Below are 20,114 nucleotides of genomic sequence, written 5' to 3'. Positions count from 1 at the left end.
GTATCATTAAAAAATAATAATGTTGGGCTTAATACACATTTTAACACCCATTTATGATTCCGAAGGTGAAGCGAATGAAGAGTCAGCTTCAAATACCTTTATGATAACTGTAAACATTATATTTTCATCAATTGCTAGTTTCATTTTACAGCTAGCATAGCAGGCTATCATATTTATATAACAGAATCCACTGATTGAACAGACATTAGCTTTGAGCTAAAATTATCAAAGGCAAACTGTCATATCTCCAAGTTTAACACCTCTGGGGTATTTTTTATTAACTAGAGTAGTTGTCTTTGACATCTTGTTGCAAAAATATTAGCAATAACAACCTCAAGAGACTTAACATTCAACTTGTTCTCTGTAATTTCCAGGAAACTGTCACTCACTCAAGCAAGGACATCTCAGGCGCATACAGTATTTGGTTTCGCTCGGTTAGTCAAGGGCGAATGATTCAGTTTTTAACCCTGGGTCAGTGGCTCGGTGAGCGTTTCCAGCATCGATATTCAGAAGCAGCACCAGTCGACTGTTTATTGCTCACCGCACACGAATAGTGAACACGCAGGACAAAGTGCATCCTAACATGTGAATGAACAAATCAACTTTGGTGATTATTTTAAATGAATCGATCTGAATCAATTAGAAATCACAAGACAGAATGAGGAGGCATTTACACTACATCTGTTGATGGCTATGGTACTTAGCAAAATAGCACACATTGTCAGAATGCTCAGATCCTCTCCAACTGGTTTTTTGAACATGACAATGAATTTAATTAACTAAAATTAAATAGTTCACAGCCACCAGAGCAGCTATGGGATGTGCTGGAACAAGAGATTCATAGCATGGATGTGCTGCTGACAAAGAAACTGTGACGCTCTCATGTCATTATGGACCAATTCAATATGTCAATACCAACCCAGGCTCAATGAAAATACGTGACTCAGCATACATTTTGAGAAATTGTAAAATACATTACTACGTAACGTTTCACAGCATGTTTAAGATGACAAATCCACTAGAGGGCACTGTCTACATTTTTGCAAATCTAAAAATATGTTACGTAGGGTAGGATTGTAACCAACACTTCAATATTTGTTGGCAATGAGTGAAAATTAAATAACTATCATTTAACTAACCCAATACACTTTTAACAAAGTTGAGTAACATTTAAATGGTTTAAAGGTTTATACGATTTTTTTAAACATGTCAAAAAAGCATAAAAATTGTTTTGATTTTTTTTTTTTTTTTTTTGTACTGACTTGGTACTGAATTGTCGTTTTTTTTTGACAACACTAACTTAGGGTGTGTTTTGTTATAGGTTTCAGATATACATCCTTCTCTTACATCCACACGAAAGCAGAGCTTGTCAGATAACCTAAAGCAGGGGTTCTTAACCTTTTTCACTTATTTTATTTTATTTGCTTATTTTAAAGCTTTATTAGCAAAACATTTAAAGCTCCAGATTTTTTTTTACATCAGTTATTCTTTACAACTGTAAAGTATTTGGGCCTTTTTTTCAGTAAAAGAACCTGGACAGAACCTGACAGAAGATGGCAAAAAAAAAAAACTGCTGGTTCTTTGAATTAGACTGACTTCTATTCATCGATCGATTTATATCCAATAAAATAAAAAACTTAACCCAAAATGTAAAATACTGTAAAAACACTCTAAATCTGTTGAAACAAATCAATCTGAAGACGGTTGAATTTGTAGCTGGACATTATTGGAACACCACATATGGCTGCTGAGCGTGTGTCATAGAGGTAATGCCAATAAGCTTAGAGTGTGAGTTTGTCATGTCTGATAGAGGAATGTAACTTGCACGGGATGGGTGTGACACGCACATGGTGTGCAAGTGGTACACATATGACGCTCGTGTATTTTCCAGGTACACCTAGTTGAAAAACATTTGAACTTTTCCGAATGCTGCAAGCTCATACTCATGCAAGTAGAACTAACCAGTCTGCTTCACACTTTGTATGGAATACAAACATTTCAGTAATAACAGTAGACAATTACCTCAGACAAACACAGTGCACCCAAACACTGCAGTGCGTTTTACTTTTCTCCAACTTGAATTGGAGTCGCAGCAATGGTTTGTCCATTTGTCATGCTCTGAGAAAACGATTGATGGTCGCCTAGATACAAAGCTCTAGCGCAAAGCGCATTGCAAATGGTGGATAAAACCACGCCACTTTAGGTCAGAATAACAACACACACAAAAATAAAAGAAGAAGAAAAAAAAAGGAGTAAGGATGTCGCCAGAGTGGCTTTTTGGTTTCTTTCCTTGTGCAACCCAACCACTAGCAACTCTTCTGAAATATTTTTTAGCATGGGGGTAATGTAGTCATCCAACTTCACAATTTTTAACTGCAACATGTACATGAATAATGATGGCTGGTTTCTTTACTTGAATACTCAGATTTGATTATTATAATTAATTTTGTTGGCAGAGCTTGAGGTTTACTGTATCATTATTATTATTGACACATAAAAGTTTGTGTTGATTGTTCAGCATTTACACTTTACCATTGCACACACTTTGTGACATTTTTATTTATCAAGTTCAAGAGTCTCTTTAACACTTATGTTTATTTTTGCATTAAAAAGATCAGGGACCTGTTTCAGTATGGAGGTTCAACCAACTCAGAGTTTAAACTTGAACTATGAGTGGATTTACTGAGAAATTAAAAACACAGTTTTGGGTTTAAGAATAGCTGATCTGAGTTGGCTCAATCAACTTTGAGTAGACCAACTCGGAGTTAAGCGCACACACCATAACTATAAAAAGGTATTATCTATGCAGTGCAGATATTACGAGTGACCATGGCAACATCTGAAAAAAGAGAGATCATTTACTTCTCTTGATGTGCTCATGTTATAGCAAATTTGACCATATTCAAAAAAGCAACACCACTGCATCAGTGAAACACTGACAGTTAGTGTGGGAAAAAATAGATGCTCAAGTTAATGCGTAATTTTACATCTATAGTATTGAAATATTTAAGTACAATAAAAAAAGTAATGTAATGTGTGACTTTTATAAAATGTTTACACGCTTATCTTTTCCTTTCATCTTTTCTTTTTAAATATATAGTTTATCCAACTCAGTTATTCGCATGTTTTTATGCGTATTTTTTAAAATTTAAAGTATGCATCATGACGTTTCTATCAATCATTTTGTATGCGCATATCCAAAATAAGCATTAAAATAGGTGAGCAGAAACGTAAGGCTAAGGTAAGAAATACCACTTCATCTTTAAAAAAGAGGAGACTGATAGAAACTCAAGAGTTTAGAGACTAAAACCTGCTCCTGACCAGGTTAGGTTCACAGAGTAATTTACCACGGTAACTGACTCTGAGTTAAAGTTACCTCTCTTGCAGAAACAGGCTTGACTTACCCTGCTTTCTCCAGTTTAACAAGCCTGCCATTTTAAAACCGAAAACCCAGAGTTTCTCCCATTTCAAAACTCTTTTTCACTTAACATCCTTTCTTTCTAAAATGGGCTCCAGATAAGTTTTTGACTATTAAAACTATGCTGCCCTATAGCATTCAATTTACATTAAAACTGCAGTTAAACACAAGTACTGTATGTTTTTTGGGTTTACAAAAATGTAAACTGTTGCACATATTTCCAATGAGTCTGTGTTGTTCAATATGGCAATGCATACCTAATAAAGTAGCTGGCAAATATGTATTGGCATCTGTTATCAGATTTCATAAGATTCAATGCTTAATACCAAACACTCTATAAGTCATTCACTCCAACCTCCCCTTATTATGCATCTGACCGGACAGTGGAATACAGCTGAAATTGTGTCGAGATCTGAGGATTACTGAAGCTCCAGCATGATTACGGGATGCTCTCCGGATGGCAGACATCCGTGAGTCGAGCTGACAAATCAGTGCAGACGGATGCACTCTAAGTGGAACCCACTGACAGAGGGGAAGAAAGTGTTTATTTTGAGATGACCTCATCTTGACACATGCAAAAGAGCTACAGAAAAACAGCTCAAAGCATTTCAAACGCCTCCCGTACATTAAGATTAACCCTAATCCTGACCCCAAATGTGCCTCACATGCTTAGATTGTGATATTGCCTCTTCTCATGTTAAGCCATTTTCCTGTTGAGGAAAACATGCCTGCTTCAGCTCGAGTCTACAAATAATATACTGCATTCTGTGCTTGTGTGCATGTAATTGAAAGCTAATCAAAATAAAAATCAATCAAATTAAACAGTATTTCTTTATTAACCACATCAAAAACTGATATATGACAATTACATATTACATAAAAGTTTATTATTGGATTTCACACATATCCAGTTTTTTTTCCAATCTTTGGTATTTTAAATAGTACATTCAAATATATTAACTGTTATTTTATATACATGTTTGTATATCGGTGGCGCAGTGGATAGCACGATCGCCCCACAGCAAGAAGGTCGCTGGCTCGAGCCCCAGTTGGGTCAGTTGGCCTTTCTTTGTGGAGTTTGCATGTTCTCCCTGTGTTTGCATAGGTTTTCTCCAGGTGCTCTAGTTTCCCTCACAAGTCCAAAAAAACATATGGTATAGAATTGGGAAAGCTAAATTGTCTGTAGTGTATTAGTGTGTATGGATGTTTCTCAGTTATGGGTTGCAGCTGAAAGGGTATTTTCTGTGTAAAACATTTGCTGGATAAGTTGGCGGTTCATTCCCCTGTGGCGATTCCAAATTAATAAAGGGACTAAGCTAAAAAAGAAAATGAATGAACATATCACCTTGGATTTTTAATTTCATATATTATTATATAGGTAAACGATATCTAATACATTACAACATATACTGTTTGTACATATGTGATTCCAAAGGTATATGTTGCCTTTTTTTTTTACAATTCTTTTTTTAGGGTTTTCACCTTTAATGGTCAGGACAGTAGAGAGTATTGATAGGAAAGTGTGTGGAGCAGAGAGAGGGGAAGAATTGGCATAGGACCGCAAGGCAGGAATCAAACTCAGGTCGCCTGAGCACTGGAGTGCATGTGTCGACGCCTCAACCACTACACCACTGTTGCCGACACATGATGCTTTTTTTGACATATATGTTATATCCACTCACAGGCCACTTTATTAGGTACACCTGTCCAACTGCTCGTTGATGCAAATTTGTAATCTGCCAATCATATGGCAGCAACTCAATGCATTTAGGTATGTAGACATGTTCAAGACGATATGATGCAGTTCAAACCGAGCATCAGACTGGAGAAGAAATGTGATTTAAGTGACTTTGAATGTGGCATGGTTGTTTGTGCCAAACCGGCTGGTTTGCATCTTTATCCAGTATCCAGTGAGAGGCAGTTCTGTGGGCGCAAAAGCCTTGCTGATGCCAGAGGTCAGAGGAGAATGGCCAGACTGGTTTCACCGGGTGACACTCCTGTCAGCTAAGAACAGAAAACTGAGGCTAAAATTCACACAGGCTCATCAAAAATTGGACAAAAGAAGATTGGAAAAATGTTGCCTGGTCTGATGAGTCTGTATTTCTGTTGCGACATTCGGATGGTAGGGTCAGAATTTGGTGTCAACAACATAAAAGCATGGATCCATCCTGCCTTGTATCAATGTTTCAGGCTGGTGGTGGAGGTGTAACAGTGTAGGTGGTGGTTTCTTGGCACACTTTAAGCCCATTAGTACCAATTGAGCATCGTGTGAACGCCACAGCCAATAACAGCCATAGCCTACAGTATTGTTGCTGACCATATCCATCCCTTTATGACCACAGTGTACCCATCTTTTGATGGCTACTTCCAGCAGGATAACACGCTATGTCATAAAGCGCAAATCATCTCAGACTAGTTTCTGGAACATGACAATGATTTCACTGTACCCAAATGGCCTCCACAGTTACCAGATCTCGATCCAACAGAGCACCTTTGGGATGTGGTGGAACGGGAGATTTGCATCATGAACGTGCAGCTGACATATCTGCAGCAACTTCGTGATGCTATCATGTTAATATGGTGTAAAATCTCTGAGAAATATTTAGCTTGTTGAATCTATGCCACGAATGATTAAGGCAGTTCTGTAGGCAAAGGGGGTCCAGCTAGAACTAGTAAGGTGTACCTAATAAAGTGGCCGGTGAGTGTGTGTGTCAAATCCAAAGAATAACTTGTACTGTAAGTCATTTGCAAGTATTTCCATGCATCAGACTTCTACATTGGTAAAAAGTTGCGTCTTCCAGCAAGCTCTGCAAGTAAATGAAGTTTTTTCTACTTTTTTTTCACCGTCTAGACTAAGCACGCCTTCCTGCCACAGAGACACAACTCATTTAATTAGCCAAATCTGATGGGTGTCTGAGCAATTACCCGCCTTTAATTAACTACAACACATTTAAAGAGCCAATCAAGACATTTTGAGAAAATCACAGACTGAGGAAGCAACCTTCCACCATTGTGACCTCCATGTTATCAAGTATTCTGTTCCCGCTCCGCTCCTTCCCTCTGGCATTTCTCCTTCATTTCCCTTCAGCAAGTGAAGCGTAGCGTTAAAACAAGCTCTTGTGTGGCCTGTGCTATAATGAGAGAAGCGTGGACAAAAACACCTTTGATAATGATACAATCTCAGGTGGTATTTAACAGAAGCGGTATAACAGAACAACAAATGCCTGCAGGGGTGCGAGCGGAAAAAAAAAAAAAAACATCCAACCGTTAATTATCCACGTTGTAATGAGATGGTCCAAAATAAATTAGTGGGGAAACACTCGCCTCGAAAGTGTGACTCATGAACTTATGAACTTATGAGCAGGGCATGAAGACACAAAGATGATAGTATGAAGCCGGTATTTTTATAGCACTCAGACACCCTGCTGATCTCCAGTGCAGAGCTGTGTGAAATGGGAAGAGAATGGGTAAGTTATTGGCACCGCTGTTCTCTTTAGATATACGGAAAAACTCAGCAGCTGTTTGCTCAGCAATCACCCATGAGCATGTGAATACAAGACTCTACTGTACAGTGGATTCAGTAAGCAGTCGTGTTTTTTAAAGGCTTCAAAGAGGACAGAAGTGTGTTTAATTGGCCATACGCAGGCACTAGGGATGTAACGGTATCAGAATTTCACGGTACGGTAATACCTCGGTATGAATGTCACGGTACGGTATTTATTGAATCATTTACAGGAAAAAAAAAAACTTTTGAAAATACTCCAAAAAAGTGCCAAAAGTGTCAATGACATAAAAATTAGCCATCTATCTGTTAGCTTTGAAACAGGAACTTCAATTTTAATAACAAAAAATTATTAAACCATGTAAAAAAAAATAAAGTTTCAATTTAGTATTGTTAAAAACTCATCACATTCAACATTTAATCACTCACTTAGATAGAGATGGGTTTAAAGGAAAATTATCATATAACTATAATCTGGTAAAAGCTGGTATCTCTGGGTATTTACAATGTCCCCTGCAACAGAAAAAACCCCTCTCATTTGGGACTGAGGATTCTGGGACAGAGATATGACTTGGCCCATGTTGACAGCAGTGGGGTAACGTTGTGCATTGTCTTTCCCCCACTTGAGAGGACAAACCATGAGTGAGATAGAGATCTCTTTGCGGTACAAGTCAATGTCTGCATCAATCTGAACAGTGTGCTGTGTTTCTGCAGTCCCCATGACTGTTATTAGTCGTATTCCCCAACTTGCAGGCACGTGCACACATAGGGCTCAACCTGTGCAGTGTACATGCCCTTTTTAGTCTTGGATAGAAAATGCCCTTCCAAAACGATCAAAAGTGCCCCCGCGACGCGACACAACCTCCGTCCAGTCCAGCCCTTCAGTAGGCGCGCGATAACACCTCTCTTGAGTATGCGCGCTCAACCCCCCCTCGGCGCTTTACAATACGCGCGCCACAACACAGCTGATCAGAACGCGCGCGACAGCACCGCTATTCAGCACGCGCGCGACAGCACCGCTATTCAGCACGCGCGCGGCGACAACACCCGCTTTAGGTTCGATCATTTCCATCTTTTTTTTATCTCCGCTACCAGCAGCACACTCCATTTCCGCATTACTGGATCTGTAGCGACAACAGACCGCAAAGGATTATGGCCACGCCGGGGCTGATGGGAAATGAAGTTTCAGCTACCTCCCGTTAGCTTCATTCGCCTGAGCAAATTTTCTCAGAAGACCTATAGTTTTACCGAGTCATGCGACTTCGGTAATATCGAAAAAAATTAATATTGCGGTATGACGGTATTTACAATACCGTTACATCCCTAGCAGGCACAGATGGAAACTGTGGACTTTTTTCATAATTTAAGCACTTTGAAGGGAGAATCTGTGGAATGGGTTTTGATGTGGTGGAAATCCATGTACTACTTTTAGAAAAATTTAAATGTGTGACTTAAGTCCCCACATGGTCAGGCAGGTTTCTCAATACTTGCATGCAATTGGTCATGCAAACAGATACAATTATAAAAGGATTTTGGCAATATTTAGATTAAAAATTACATCCTCTAAACACAATACTTTGAACAAACTGATGTAATTAAGCTCGCAATCAATCCTGTAAATAAGGCTGCACGATTAATTGAAAAAATAAAATCACAATCTCAATTTGACCCTACACACCATCTTAACTCAACTTTTATACGTTTCAGCCAACTATATTTTGAAGGTCAGGAGAGAAGAGTAAAGGTGGATGCAAATATCTTTAAAACAACATGTACACCTTCAAATGGCAATAAAAGTGTCACATACTGTGTTTATAAGGTATAATTCACCCAGAAGTGTCATTTCTGTCTAAATGTCCTAATGTATTTGTGGCTGCGAAATCACATGAGGCGACCGTAAGCTCAGTTTGTTGCACAGAGCGATCGCTTGAGAACCGAGCTGAAGGTGGTGTTATTATACCAAATTCTGTAATGATCGTATTCTGTGACCCTAATAGGTGCTGTTCTCACTGTTTGGCTTGAGCTCGCTCCCACAAGCACCGGTGCACACATCATTTAAATGAACATATCGCATTTTACAGTTATGATTACGATAAGCATTTGATTTGTTTTTTCTTTCATAGTTATCACAGTGTTGTGCATGAAAATAAATGTTTACTGTGTCAGTATAACCAGCCTATATAATGTTGAATATAATAAAAGAAGGAATCTGATCATGACAAATGTTTCATTTTACCAGTGAAAACAAATTGTCTAATAATGCTGTCAATGAAAAATGACGAGCATGTCTCACGCATAATAATTCAACTTCAGAATTATGAATAGTCATCATCATAATAATCTGATGTCATCATTTTACTGTGAATTAAAAAACAGGACATATTGAAAGTCTGTTCAAGTCCACCATAATGATTATACAAAACTTTGCGTTTTATCCAACAGTAAGCCTACACATAGGCCTATTATTGTTATTATTTTACCATATGTTTGAGAAATTAACGATAATAATAGCCTACCAACATTAACCTTCATTTTACATCTACAGAATTGTGAGAAAATCGTGATCTTGATTTTAAGCAAAAAAAATCATGATTCACATTTTAGCCAGAATCGTGCAGCCCTACCTGTAAACACCACTCTAAAGTCCTAAATGTATAATCCAGAGCCACAGATATTAATATACTATAAGTATTCAAGCTAGACTCATTGGAAATGTGTATCTCAGCCTGCATTTTGGCAAAATTATACAATAACTTTCTCCCTGTACATAATGTTACACATTTCAGATGACAAATCCAGTAGGGGGCACTTTCTGCTTTCTTGCTCTTGTGGGGGTGTGATTATTACATGGCGTTTGTTAATGGTGTCCCGAGGGGAAATCCTCTTGCAGAAACCGGACAGCAGCTAATCAAACTGGGTCTGGCTCAGTGGAAAGCACCGCTGAAAGCTTCCATCATCCAGGTATAGTTTCTGGAGAAGTTGATAAACTCACAGAGCTGGTTGCACCTCTGAAAGGATCTAGTGAACTCAGACGTGCAAATGAAGCGAGTAAACTCAAAATGTTCACGCGTCCATTTACGTGCAAATAACGCAATTTATTTGGGTGTTCTGCATCGGGTGTGAACACAGCATTACAATGTCGTCCATCGTGTTAGCTGAATCGGCCACATGATTAAAATGCTTCATTTTTTTGAAAGCCTGTTTTCACAGTCACACTGCAACACAAAAACAGCATTTTCTCAAATTATATATTATTGTTTCCTTAAAACGCCGCCTCAATAGACGGAATGCCAAAACGGAGCAAAAAATATTAGTTAAAAAAAAAAATAAATTACCTTGACAGTTTTTTCATAATTGTCATAAACAGAAATCGAATTAAGACATGTGGAGTATTCCTTTTCATAACTGAAGTGCAGTACAGACATGTAAACAACGTAATCAAACTATTACCGTTGTGTACGACTTTTAGCTGCATTTTGTGACAAGATAAGCCATATACACTCAGTTGTTTGACACTTCTCTGCACCCATCAAGTCAGTAAAAGACCACAGACACACATCTCCTCTGAGCGCGGGCGCACACACACAGTAAGGCCAGTCAGTAGAGTTTATAGCTAAGTAATTAGCAGTGTTTGCATGTCCCTTATGGTATAATTCATTAAAATAAATGTAAAATAACATTCATTACATGTTGATTTAAAAAAGCACCCGAATTGTTTTGCAGTTTTTGATTTTTCTTCAGTTGAATAAAAATCTATTTTCCATTCATATACTGAATCAGCAAATACTTAGCAGAGTTTGCATGTCCTTAACTGCGTAGAATTCATTCAAATGAAAGCAAAATAACAATAATCACAAGTTGATTTAAAAAAGCACCTAAATAGTTTAGCAATTTTGAATAAAGTTGAATAAAATATTTTCCATTCATCTATTTCATCATTGAAGATTTCTTAAAAATACTGTAAAATCTTGTGTTGTCTCATTCTCATGAACCCAATCTTGTGTCTCATCTCATGGAGTCAGCATCTCGTCACACCCCTACTGAAGTCAAATTAACTAGATATGAAGAATATCCTTTACCTGGTTGGATAAAAAAATCATGGTTGCCTTCAATTTTTAAGCTGAATCAAATTAACCTTATGAGTCTATGGAACTTATATTATGTTAAACTGGCTTAAAACTGGTTTGCATGGTCACGATTAAAAGTTCATATAACAATTTTTACAGTGTAAGAAATATCCTTAACCCAATACTCAACAACATTGAATATCGCACATTTTTCCAGTATCATGCAGCCCTAACAGATACCACGTAGGTTTGCCCTAATTTAACATTACGTTTATCTCTGGAATCCTAGATCAGCTGACTCAGGTGCAGCAAACATATTCAATTACAAATTTATTTGATGCTGTGCAAAGAACTGCATGAAAATTATCCTTTATCTGTCAATAGTATGTGCCTGTAATATCATTAGTGTTAATATGCCTGTTAATATCGAAGTTGTTGGCCTCACACTACTTCATTTTACCTAAACTCTATAGTTATAGTGTTTAAAGTGCTTAACAAAAATTTAAATGTTTCCGATAAGCCAGTGTTAATTACATATTTAGCCTGTATGCTTTTTAACTATCGGTAGCCACTGACTTGCATTTTACTGTATGAATAACCAAGGACCACAGTTTCAGCTAATGATCCTCTTTAATGCTATATTTAAGAAAAAAGTCATCTGCATGTTAGGTGCCCTGAAGGTAAATAAATTAAAAGCAAATTAGTATTTTTGGTCGCATTTATGGTTAAGGATTTGTTCCTGATTTATTACAAATTGTAGACAAGACATTGGTGTGCATTTTCTTTTTTCCCCTCATTAAGCATCTAACTCTCTACACACAGACTGTCACAAGCAAAGCCACAGTGACCTTCTACTGACCAAAGTTCACATTTGCTAATTGAAACAGCTTTACAGGGAAGGGAGCTGGCCTTATTTCTTTCTCTCATAAAGACAGCAAATCAACACTGTTGCTCATGCCAACACAAACTGGAAGTCCGGTTTCAGTCTCTGCCAATGACAATGCAATCAGACAGTTCAGATGGGCGTGAAAACCAGACTCTTCACTTTTAATGGATTTTGGAGAAATAAGACTCTCTGGCAGCAGCCACTGACTCAGTTATCGTAAAACTGAAGAAGACTGCAAGCAAATCTGAGGTTGCTGATTACTTCTTACCCTGAAACTTTTGTTTTTGACTTATACTCAGAAAGCGCAGCAGAGGAGTTTATTTATGGCAACTGGGGGTTTAACTACAAACAAAAAATACACTATTTCATCTCTTAAAGTAAAACCCAACCTTTTTAGTAGTGGAATATTTTTGGGTAAAAATATTTACTTAACCCTTGAGATTTTAAGTTAACATTTAAATAATTTACAGTCCAGCCATAGATGTGAGCAAATGTCAGATACATCAAAATGTATTAATTGAAACACCAATTTTACTATACAAATAATCCTGTCGTCGTTTACTGACCCTTTACCTTAAAAATAATAATAATAATGAGTTTCTTTCTACTGCCGAACACAAAAGTAAATATTTGGAAAAATGCTGGAAATCTGTAAACATTGACTTCCATAGTATTTGTTTTTCCAACTATGGAAGTCAATGTTTACAGGATTTTTTCTTATTCATTCATTAATTTTCCTTCGGCTTAGTCTCTATTTCAGAGGTCGCCACAGCGGAATGAAGTACCAACTGCTTCAGCATACATTTTACACATCAGATGCCCTTCCAGCCGCAACCTAATACTGGGAAACACCTATGCACACTCTTTCACACGCACTCATACACTATCGCCAATCTAGTTTACGCAATTTACCGATAGTGCATGTCTTTGGACTGTAGGGGAAACCGGAGCAGGAGCACCCAGAGGAAACCCATGAGAACACAGGGAGAACATGCAAAATTCACACAGAAATGCCAACTGACCCAGCTGGGCTCGAACACGCAACCTTCTTGTTGCTTATTCAAAATATCTTATTTTCAGTCATTTTAATGTATTAAAACTACCCATACATAAAAAAAAAATAAAGTTAAATTTAAAGCACAGCTATTTTCCACTCAATTGCTGTAGATTGGAGAACATACAGTTCTACAATCTTTTGAAATCATTAAACATTATTGGTACTTTATAAGAATATTTCGGAATTCTGTTCTTAAAAAATCTTTAAAAACAAGGATTTCTTTTACAGTTACATCAGAAATAACAAAAATACAGGAGGGTGTTCAGTAGGGCTGTGCGATTTGGGGAAAATATCTAATTGTTTTTTGTTTTTTTTTGGCAGATATTGTGATTTCGATTTGATTTACGATTGAATTTTGTAGTCAAGCTTCAGGTCAATTCTGCGACAGCTCTCAAAAATTACCTGTTTTTATTCGGTGCCTGTGACTTTGAAACCAAAATATTCCCATATTATCAATGCTGTTTTTCTTTGATATTATTATGTCCATTAATGCTTCTGACGTGGTAGACGCCATCAACCCACTTATCAGCAATTTCCAGTTTGTTTTCTTTCATTTATTGCAGGCAGAGTTTGGTTGCCCAATTTTGATTGGGCAGAACGAAAGTGTGCTCACTCAATTGGCTAGTAAGTCTGTCACACACAGATGTCAGTCAAGCATTTTCTCTGTGCAGGGGAAATTAAATAATACATATACATTTCATATTGCAGCCTCTTGCGATAAACTAATAACAATGTTTAAAATTGCGATTGCGATTCGATTTTAATTAATCACACAGCCCTAGTGTCCAGAGCTCTCAAAGCCCGAAGTAGCTGTAGTCCTGGTAGACCGAAGTCCTGTGACTGTTGTTTTTTTAGTCAGGCAACCAAAATTTATCTACATCAGGCCCGGTGGGTTAGCTAGATTAGGCATGGGCCGGTATAAGATTATGACGGTGTGATAACCTTGGATAAAAATATCAAGGTTTCTCGGTATCATGGTATTGTGATTACAGCTCTAAAATAAATTCTTTTTAAATGTCTGATTTAAAAACTAAAACTTTCCGCCCCTTTTTCCCCCCTTTTTAAAATATTTTGTAGCAGTAAACATGACATGAGTCTAAATAATTCAAATGAATCACTGACTTCGTCGTTATTAGTTTCAATAACAGCTTTCTTAACTATTTAAAATGGCATCTTTGGATATTTTTTCTGCTAAAGATACTGCTGTCGTAAAAAAAAAAAATTTAATAAAAAATCTTACATATACTTTAGGACCGGTATAGCAGAAAACTTTGGAGGTTTTAAAACTTTTCCAAACTGCGGTATACCTTAAAAAACAGTTATCATTCCATGCCTAATCTACATAGCCCGCCAGGCATGGTGTAGATAGATTTTGGTAGCCCAACTGAAAAAACAATATCCTTGGAACTGATTTTGCAAGCCCTACAGTTGAATATTGTGTTCAAGATTATGCTTGTGAAACAGAAAGTCTGAGAACAGCACCATAGAGTCTTCAAAGAGGAATATAAAACTGCTTTCACAAACATCACCTCATCATCCAATGGTCAAATCCCATCTCAAAATTGGTAAAGCCAATGTTTTTGCTGTCAGGTTAGTCAGAAGCCTCAATGTTTTGACAGCAGCTAAAAACATGATGTTTACATGTGCTGGGAAATCACCTAAGAAAGACCATGGTCGTCTCTGCATTGTATTTTAAAATCCATATTTCACTTAAAATCTTTTGTGACAAGTGAGAAAGGCAAGACAATACGGTATCTTCTTGAGATACAGTGCATAATGTAGCATGATCCACTCAATCGCTTAAGTGCCTACCCGTGTAGGTGTGCTGGGTACAATTTGATTGACATTTATTGCTCCACTATGACTGCGCTGTGCAGAAAAGTGAGCTTTAAGACCTTGAGCTCAGCACAGGAGACCATGCATATGGTACAGGCCAACATATCCTGCCAAATGCTTCTCAACAAGATCAACGTGTATTAATACTTTACAGAATTTCTCGCACAAAGCCTGTTTGTTTAAAAAATAGCTACACCTCCATAATTTATTCCGAAATTTATTATTTTTAACGCTACTAAATCAGATTGACATCAACAGTGCACTAATGATAATTAATCATCATCGAGAAGCTGTTCAAACTCTTGCAGGTTTATCATCACTCCCAGCTGTCCTGTTTGAGTCCAGCAAAGCAACATGATGGCACCAGCAGAGGGACTGATGTTTACGCGAGGACTTTGCCAAGTGCTAAATTTATGCCCCCTTCTCTAGCAGCAATAAACCAGGAGATTACACTGCACCCGCTGAATTCTGAAACCTGTCGGGAGCCAAAATAAGTGCCATGGTGCATTCCCATGATTCATGTTTAGTCATGTATGAAGAAAAGGCCTCATTAACATCAGCAGCTGAAGTGGAGAGCTCATAAAGCAGTATCGATCTGCATTTATGCTGTAAACAGGACTGAGAAACAAGAGACAGCATACATTAGCTATTACGCACCATAATTGTCATATAAAACATTACTATTACCTTGGATGTGTTGATTTACAACACTCTCAAGCCTGTCCAGTCTTTCAATAATCCTCAAGGTTTCCCCTTTGCTGTCATCGTCAAACTTTTTCTCGTGCGTCCTTCCTGCAACTTTGACGTTGCCGTTATTAGACACATAATTGGTGATCCACCCGACGTACAGCAGGCACAGAATATTGGTCATGCCGCTCAAAATCACGCACGTGGACACCAAAGTTTTGGTTCTCCTCGTGCATGCCATCGCAACATCCCCACGTGCAAAGCGCGCGCAGAAACTGGTACAAAAATCCTCTACGCGTTTGGCAGCGGTTCTGCTCTCATGCAGCCTGAAGGAACGATCTCTCGTATAACGTTTCGGCTCTGCGTCTCCAGCGCATCTTATGTGACAGCGAGCTGCAGCTGTTTGGATTTGTGTGGATGTCTCTCTGGCGCTTGTCCGCACAGTTTGACAGCGGGTTTTACAGCTCGGCTGAACGCGCGCGCGGCTTGTTCTTGACGGCGTCATAGAGCCAGAGGGACACGCGCACCATGTTGCAACGCGCGCCGCTGTTGACAGCCAATGAAGTTCAACAGCAGTAATGGTTTAGGCAAGCTGATTATAATAGTAGATATCAGATTGTTTACTCAAAACAGCAGTCTGTTAACGTTACGTATTCTTCATATGTTTTTAGATATTGGTTTGTGCCAAAAACAAAACTACCCATTGATTTTTATTGTATGACAACTATTATTGTTTCTTCAGAACACAACATTTTATACAGTTAAAGCCAAATATATTAGCCCTCCTGTGAAATTATTTTTAAATATATTTTATGAGGGCTGTTTAACTGATAGAACATTTATTTTTCAACACTTTGTTAATTTTAGATATTGATTTTGAATTGATTATTGTGGCAAGACATTGGTGCATTTAGCTTAAAGTGCAGTTCAAACACTTGTTTACCTTGTGTTAATAGGCATGTATGATAAATAGGCAGGTCACTGGACAACAGTGGCTTGTTCAGTAGCCATTTGAAAACAGTATTGCCTTAGGGGGGTAAAAATACTGAAAATTGTTTTAAAATGTAAAAACATCTGCTCCATAAAACATATGTCGGAATAGTTGGCGGTTCATTTCACTGTGGTGACCCCTAATAAATAAAGGACTAAGCCAAAGGAAAATTAATGAATGAGTAAAATGTAAAAACTGCTCTTATTCCAGCCAAAAGAAGTATGCATTTCTCCAGAAGTTTTTAAAATACTCTGAAAATGTCCTTGCTCTTTCAAACATCACTTCACAGGATTTCTAATAATCTTAAACACAACTGTATATTTAAATAAAAAGATGGGACCCCATTGACTTATACTGAATGTTTAAAAACACAAAGAACATCAATTGGGTAAAAAAAAAATGGCACTTAGCCTTTTATTGCATGAACAAAAATATTAATCTTTCTGCACAACTCAAAATATAAAAAAGTCCAAATGTCAATGAGGTCCAAAAAAGCTTTCCACACATATCTTCTATACCACAGATGCCCGAAGTAGGGCCCACGGGCCAAAGTTTGCCCATGGTAACATTTGATTTGGCTCACCCTCCCATCTGAAAAGAGAAGGAGAATGTTGAGAAGTCGGAGGAAATGCCTTTCACAGAGATGGTTGTTTTGATTTTAACGTAACCCTTTGTTTCTTTGTTTTATTGCTGAGCTACAAAAAAGCAAACTGAAATTAAATGTTTAATTAATTAATGTTTAATTAAATGTTGTAAATGAATTTAAACATTTAAAATGTAAAAACTGCCACTTGACAAAAAGCAGCACACAAGACATCAGGGCTAGCAAATCAAGGCAAAGACAGGATGAGGTCAATAGTGTATTCAGCACTGAACTCTATTGTGTTATAAATGGGATTGTTAATGTTTTTACTGTAATAAATTCACTATATAACTATAAAAATATATACTGCATTTGTTAATATGATTTAAAGCAACATTTTCTAGTTATTTTTAAACATTTTCAAATAAATTAGAAAATTACCCATGGCAAATTTAATGTAATATGGTGTGATATATTGGATTTGGTATACATTTTTGGCCCTTTATAAGAAAAGATTTGGGCACCCCTGTTCTATATGGGTAAATGTAATGATAATAAACTGTACAATACAGTTAGATTTTGTACAAAGCACATATTTTCTGCTTAAAAGTAGCCTAAATGTCAAACTGTGGGCTATAATAAGGACGAATGAAGAGAAGTGAGATTGTAATTAGAAGCGAATTTACAGAAAAATGTCAAATTAAATCAAATTAGGAAATGTTTACAGTTTGTGAAATAAGGTTGATTGTTGATTTACTTTTGTTATTAGTCATATTTTTGTTATGACTTAATAGTGTTTTGATCTATTTGCAGTGGTTAATATTTATTATTTTTCATATAGTGGGATATTTGCTTCATTGTATTTAAAACAGTTTCCCTTGAAACATCATCATAATCATTAATAATAGTTAGTAATTTAATAAAAGTTTTTTGGAGCACACAACAATTAAAAACACACAATATATATCCACAACTTTTTAAATTCATAACAACTAGAAAATGTCCCCAGTTTTATTTTTTAGAAATGTGGTCACCTCAATATTATTCTTTGCATTCATATTTTTTCTCATGCTGAAAATAAAATCTCAGAATAAATAAACCCATTATTAAAACATTACTCATGCATGTTCATGCGATTATTTCATGCAATTCAAACAATGCTTCTTTTTTCAGATGACTAACCTGCAGACTCTATCTCAGAGGCAGCTGCGATCTGAATATGCTCGTCTTTGCTCATGGGAACCAAACCTTGACCCCGTGTTTCAAACAATTTCTCAGACTCCATTTTAATATGTAGCAATGTAACAGCCACTTCTCACAATTCAATTTTCAGACGAACAACATTCAGTCATTATTTATATCTCAATGTATGCATCATTGAAATATGCCAGATAACAAATGGACAATGCGCACAATCTGCATTTTATGTTCACTTAAAAGTTATGAAACAGCTGTGTTTGGATTTAAATTAGAGCTGAATTTAGAAATTGTTTTGAAACAAATCTTTGCGTGTAATAAATCAAATCATATACGTATGCTTTATGATGTCTTCAGTGGAGTGCGTACAACACTGTTTCCTTATCAACGAAATTAAAGGAGTAAAGAAGTAAAGAGAAAGTAAAGAGGCCGAATGGAGGAGGCTCGTTCTTTATTTTCATGCTGCAGATGGTCTGTTTAACTGTTTTCTCACTAGTAAAGGATTCATTTTTTCAACTTACAAAGTCTGCCATGTAAATAGCAAATGTGCCATGGTGTGACGCAACTGACTCTTACAGAGAATGGGAGATAAGACTCTGATTGGTTTAATGCACGCTGTGCTCAAAACACACCCATAACTCATTAAGTGAATAAGCACAACCCTGTTAGACCATGTGCTGTGGTGCAGATTTTATTTTTGTTTTGTATTTTCTTAAAATAGCAAAAGTGGATTTAGATGCCCTTAATGCTTTTTTTTTGTGCCATGTGCTTTAGACTTTGTGCCTAGATCATTAAATTAGATTCCATAGTGTCTGGGTACTGAAAGCAAAACTTTCTAAAAACTCCGGCCATGGTGAAGAACTCTGGGTACAGTGTGGTAGAGTAAACACTACACCCAGAGTTTTCCCCTCATAATGTCAGCTTGCAAATGGTTTTCTCCTTTCGGCTGGGTTCACACCAAATTTAGAAGACATGGATAAGGCAAATCAGGGGCGTTGCGAGGGGGGGGCTTTGGGGGCTTAAGCCCCTGATGTATTGTCAAAAGCCCCTGATCTTTTGGAATATGTTGCACTTAAATAAAAATAGGTTGTATAACATTTATTTTGTTATCAAAGTTCTGACAATTAACACGTGTTATCATGCGTATTCTACCTAAAGCAGCGTTTGTGTCGGGTATTTAAAAAGTAATTTATTCAGCAGTACCTGTTTCTACCGGCAGGTGGGAGTGGCTCTGTTGTTTGGTTGTATGGTTTAAAAATATTCCGCCACTGCGCATCATTCATTATTTTGAGCAGCTGAAGCTGATGAGGTAATAATACAACTGTTTCGCAAAACTGAATAGTTCTAGCTAAGTTACAGATGAAGCTTAATATTTGTTTTTACAGCAGAAAATGTGTGTAGTTTTGGTGAAAAAACATAACTGTAGGTAATCAATAAAATGTGCTGCACATTAATGTAAATACATGCGAATTAGTCAGAAAAATGTAAATTGTACTTGCTTTCTAGATATGATATATATATGATATATACAGACATCTTTATCTAGATATGACATAGCCAGTCACATCTGTTTCTGTAATTAAATCATAGTGAGTTCATGTATCTAGCATATTATTTTATGGCTATATTCTACAGTAACATGCTTTGTCAGTTAGCAGCGGATTATAAATCTTTCTTTCTTATGAAAATACCTAATGCCCCCGGGCCCCCCTGTTTATTTTTTTAACACATTTCTAAACATAATAGTTTTAATAACTCATCTCTAATAACTGATTTATTTTCTCTTTGCCATGATGACAGTAAGTACTTGACTAGACATTTTTAAAGAAACTTCTATACAGCTTAAAGTGACATTTAAAGACAGGTTAGGGTAATTTGGCAAGTCATTGT

The 20,114-nt window shown here is 36.9% G+C and overlaps 1 protein-coding gene and 1 long non-coding RNA gene across 3 annotated transcripts in view; one reads left to right on the top strand and one right to left on the bottom strand.

Annotated features, from left to right (window-relative positions):
- The window catches only part of galnt18a (UDP-N-acetyl-alpha-D-galactosamine:polypeptide N-acetylgalactosaminyltransferase 18a), a 146,414-nt gene extending 130,494 nt beyond the window's left edge, over nucleotides 1-15,920 (bottom strand). The window contains exon 1 of one of the 2 annotated variants that reach the window (XM_087310267.1): nucleotides 15,454-15,920. In XM_087310267.1, coding sequence (XP_087166393.1) covers nucleotides 15,454-15,694 — 241 coding nt within the window. In that variant the 5' untranslated portion in view covers nucleotides 15,695-15,920. 2 annotated transcript variants of the gene reach the window in all.
- Nucleotides 448-11,842, top strand: LOC141380950 (uncharacterized). Its single transcript, XR_015526411.1, has 4 exons — nucleotides 448-1,980; nucleotides 2,146-2,503; nucleotides 2,703-7,063; nucleotides 8,251-11,842. It is a non-coding gene; the product is annotated as an uncharacterized LOC141380950 (long non-coding RNA).
- Nucleotides 15,921-20,114: the final 4,194 nt, after the last annotated feature.

The sequence above is a fragment of the Danio rerio genome, chromosome 25, assembly GCF_052040795.2.
Source record: "Danio rerio strain M-AB ecotype USA chromosome 25, GRCz13ab, whole genome shotgun sequence".
NCBI lineage: Eukaryota > Metazoa > Chordata > Actinopteri > Cypriniformes > Danionidae > Danio > Danio rerio.
The sequence above is the reverse complement of the archived record's forward strand: the minus strand, read 5'-3'. Positions and strand labels throughout refer to the sequence as shown.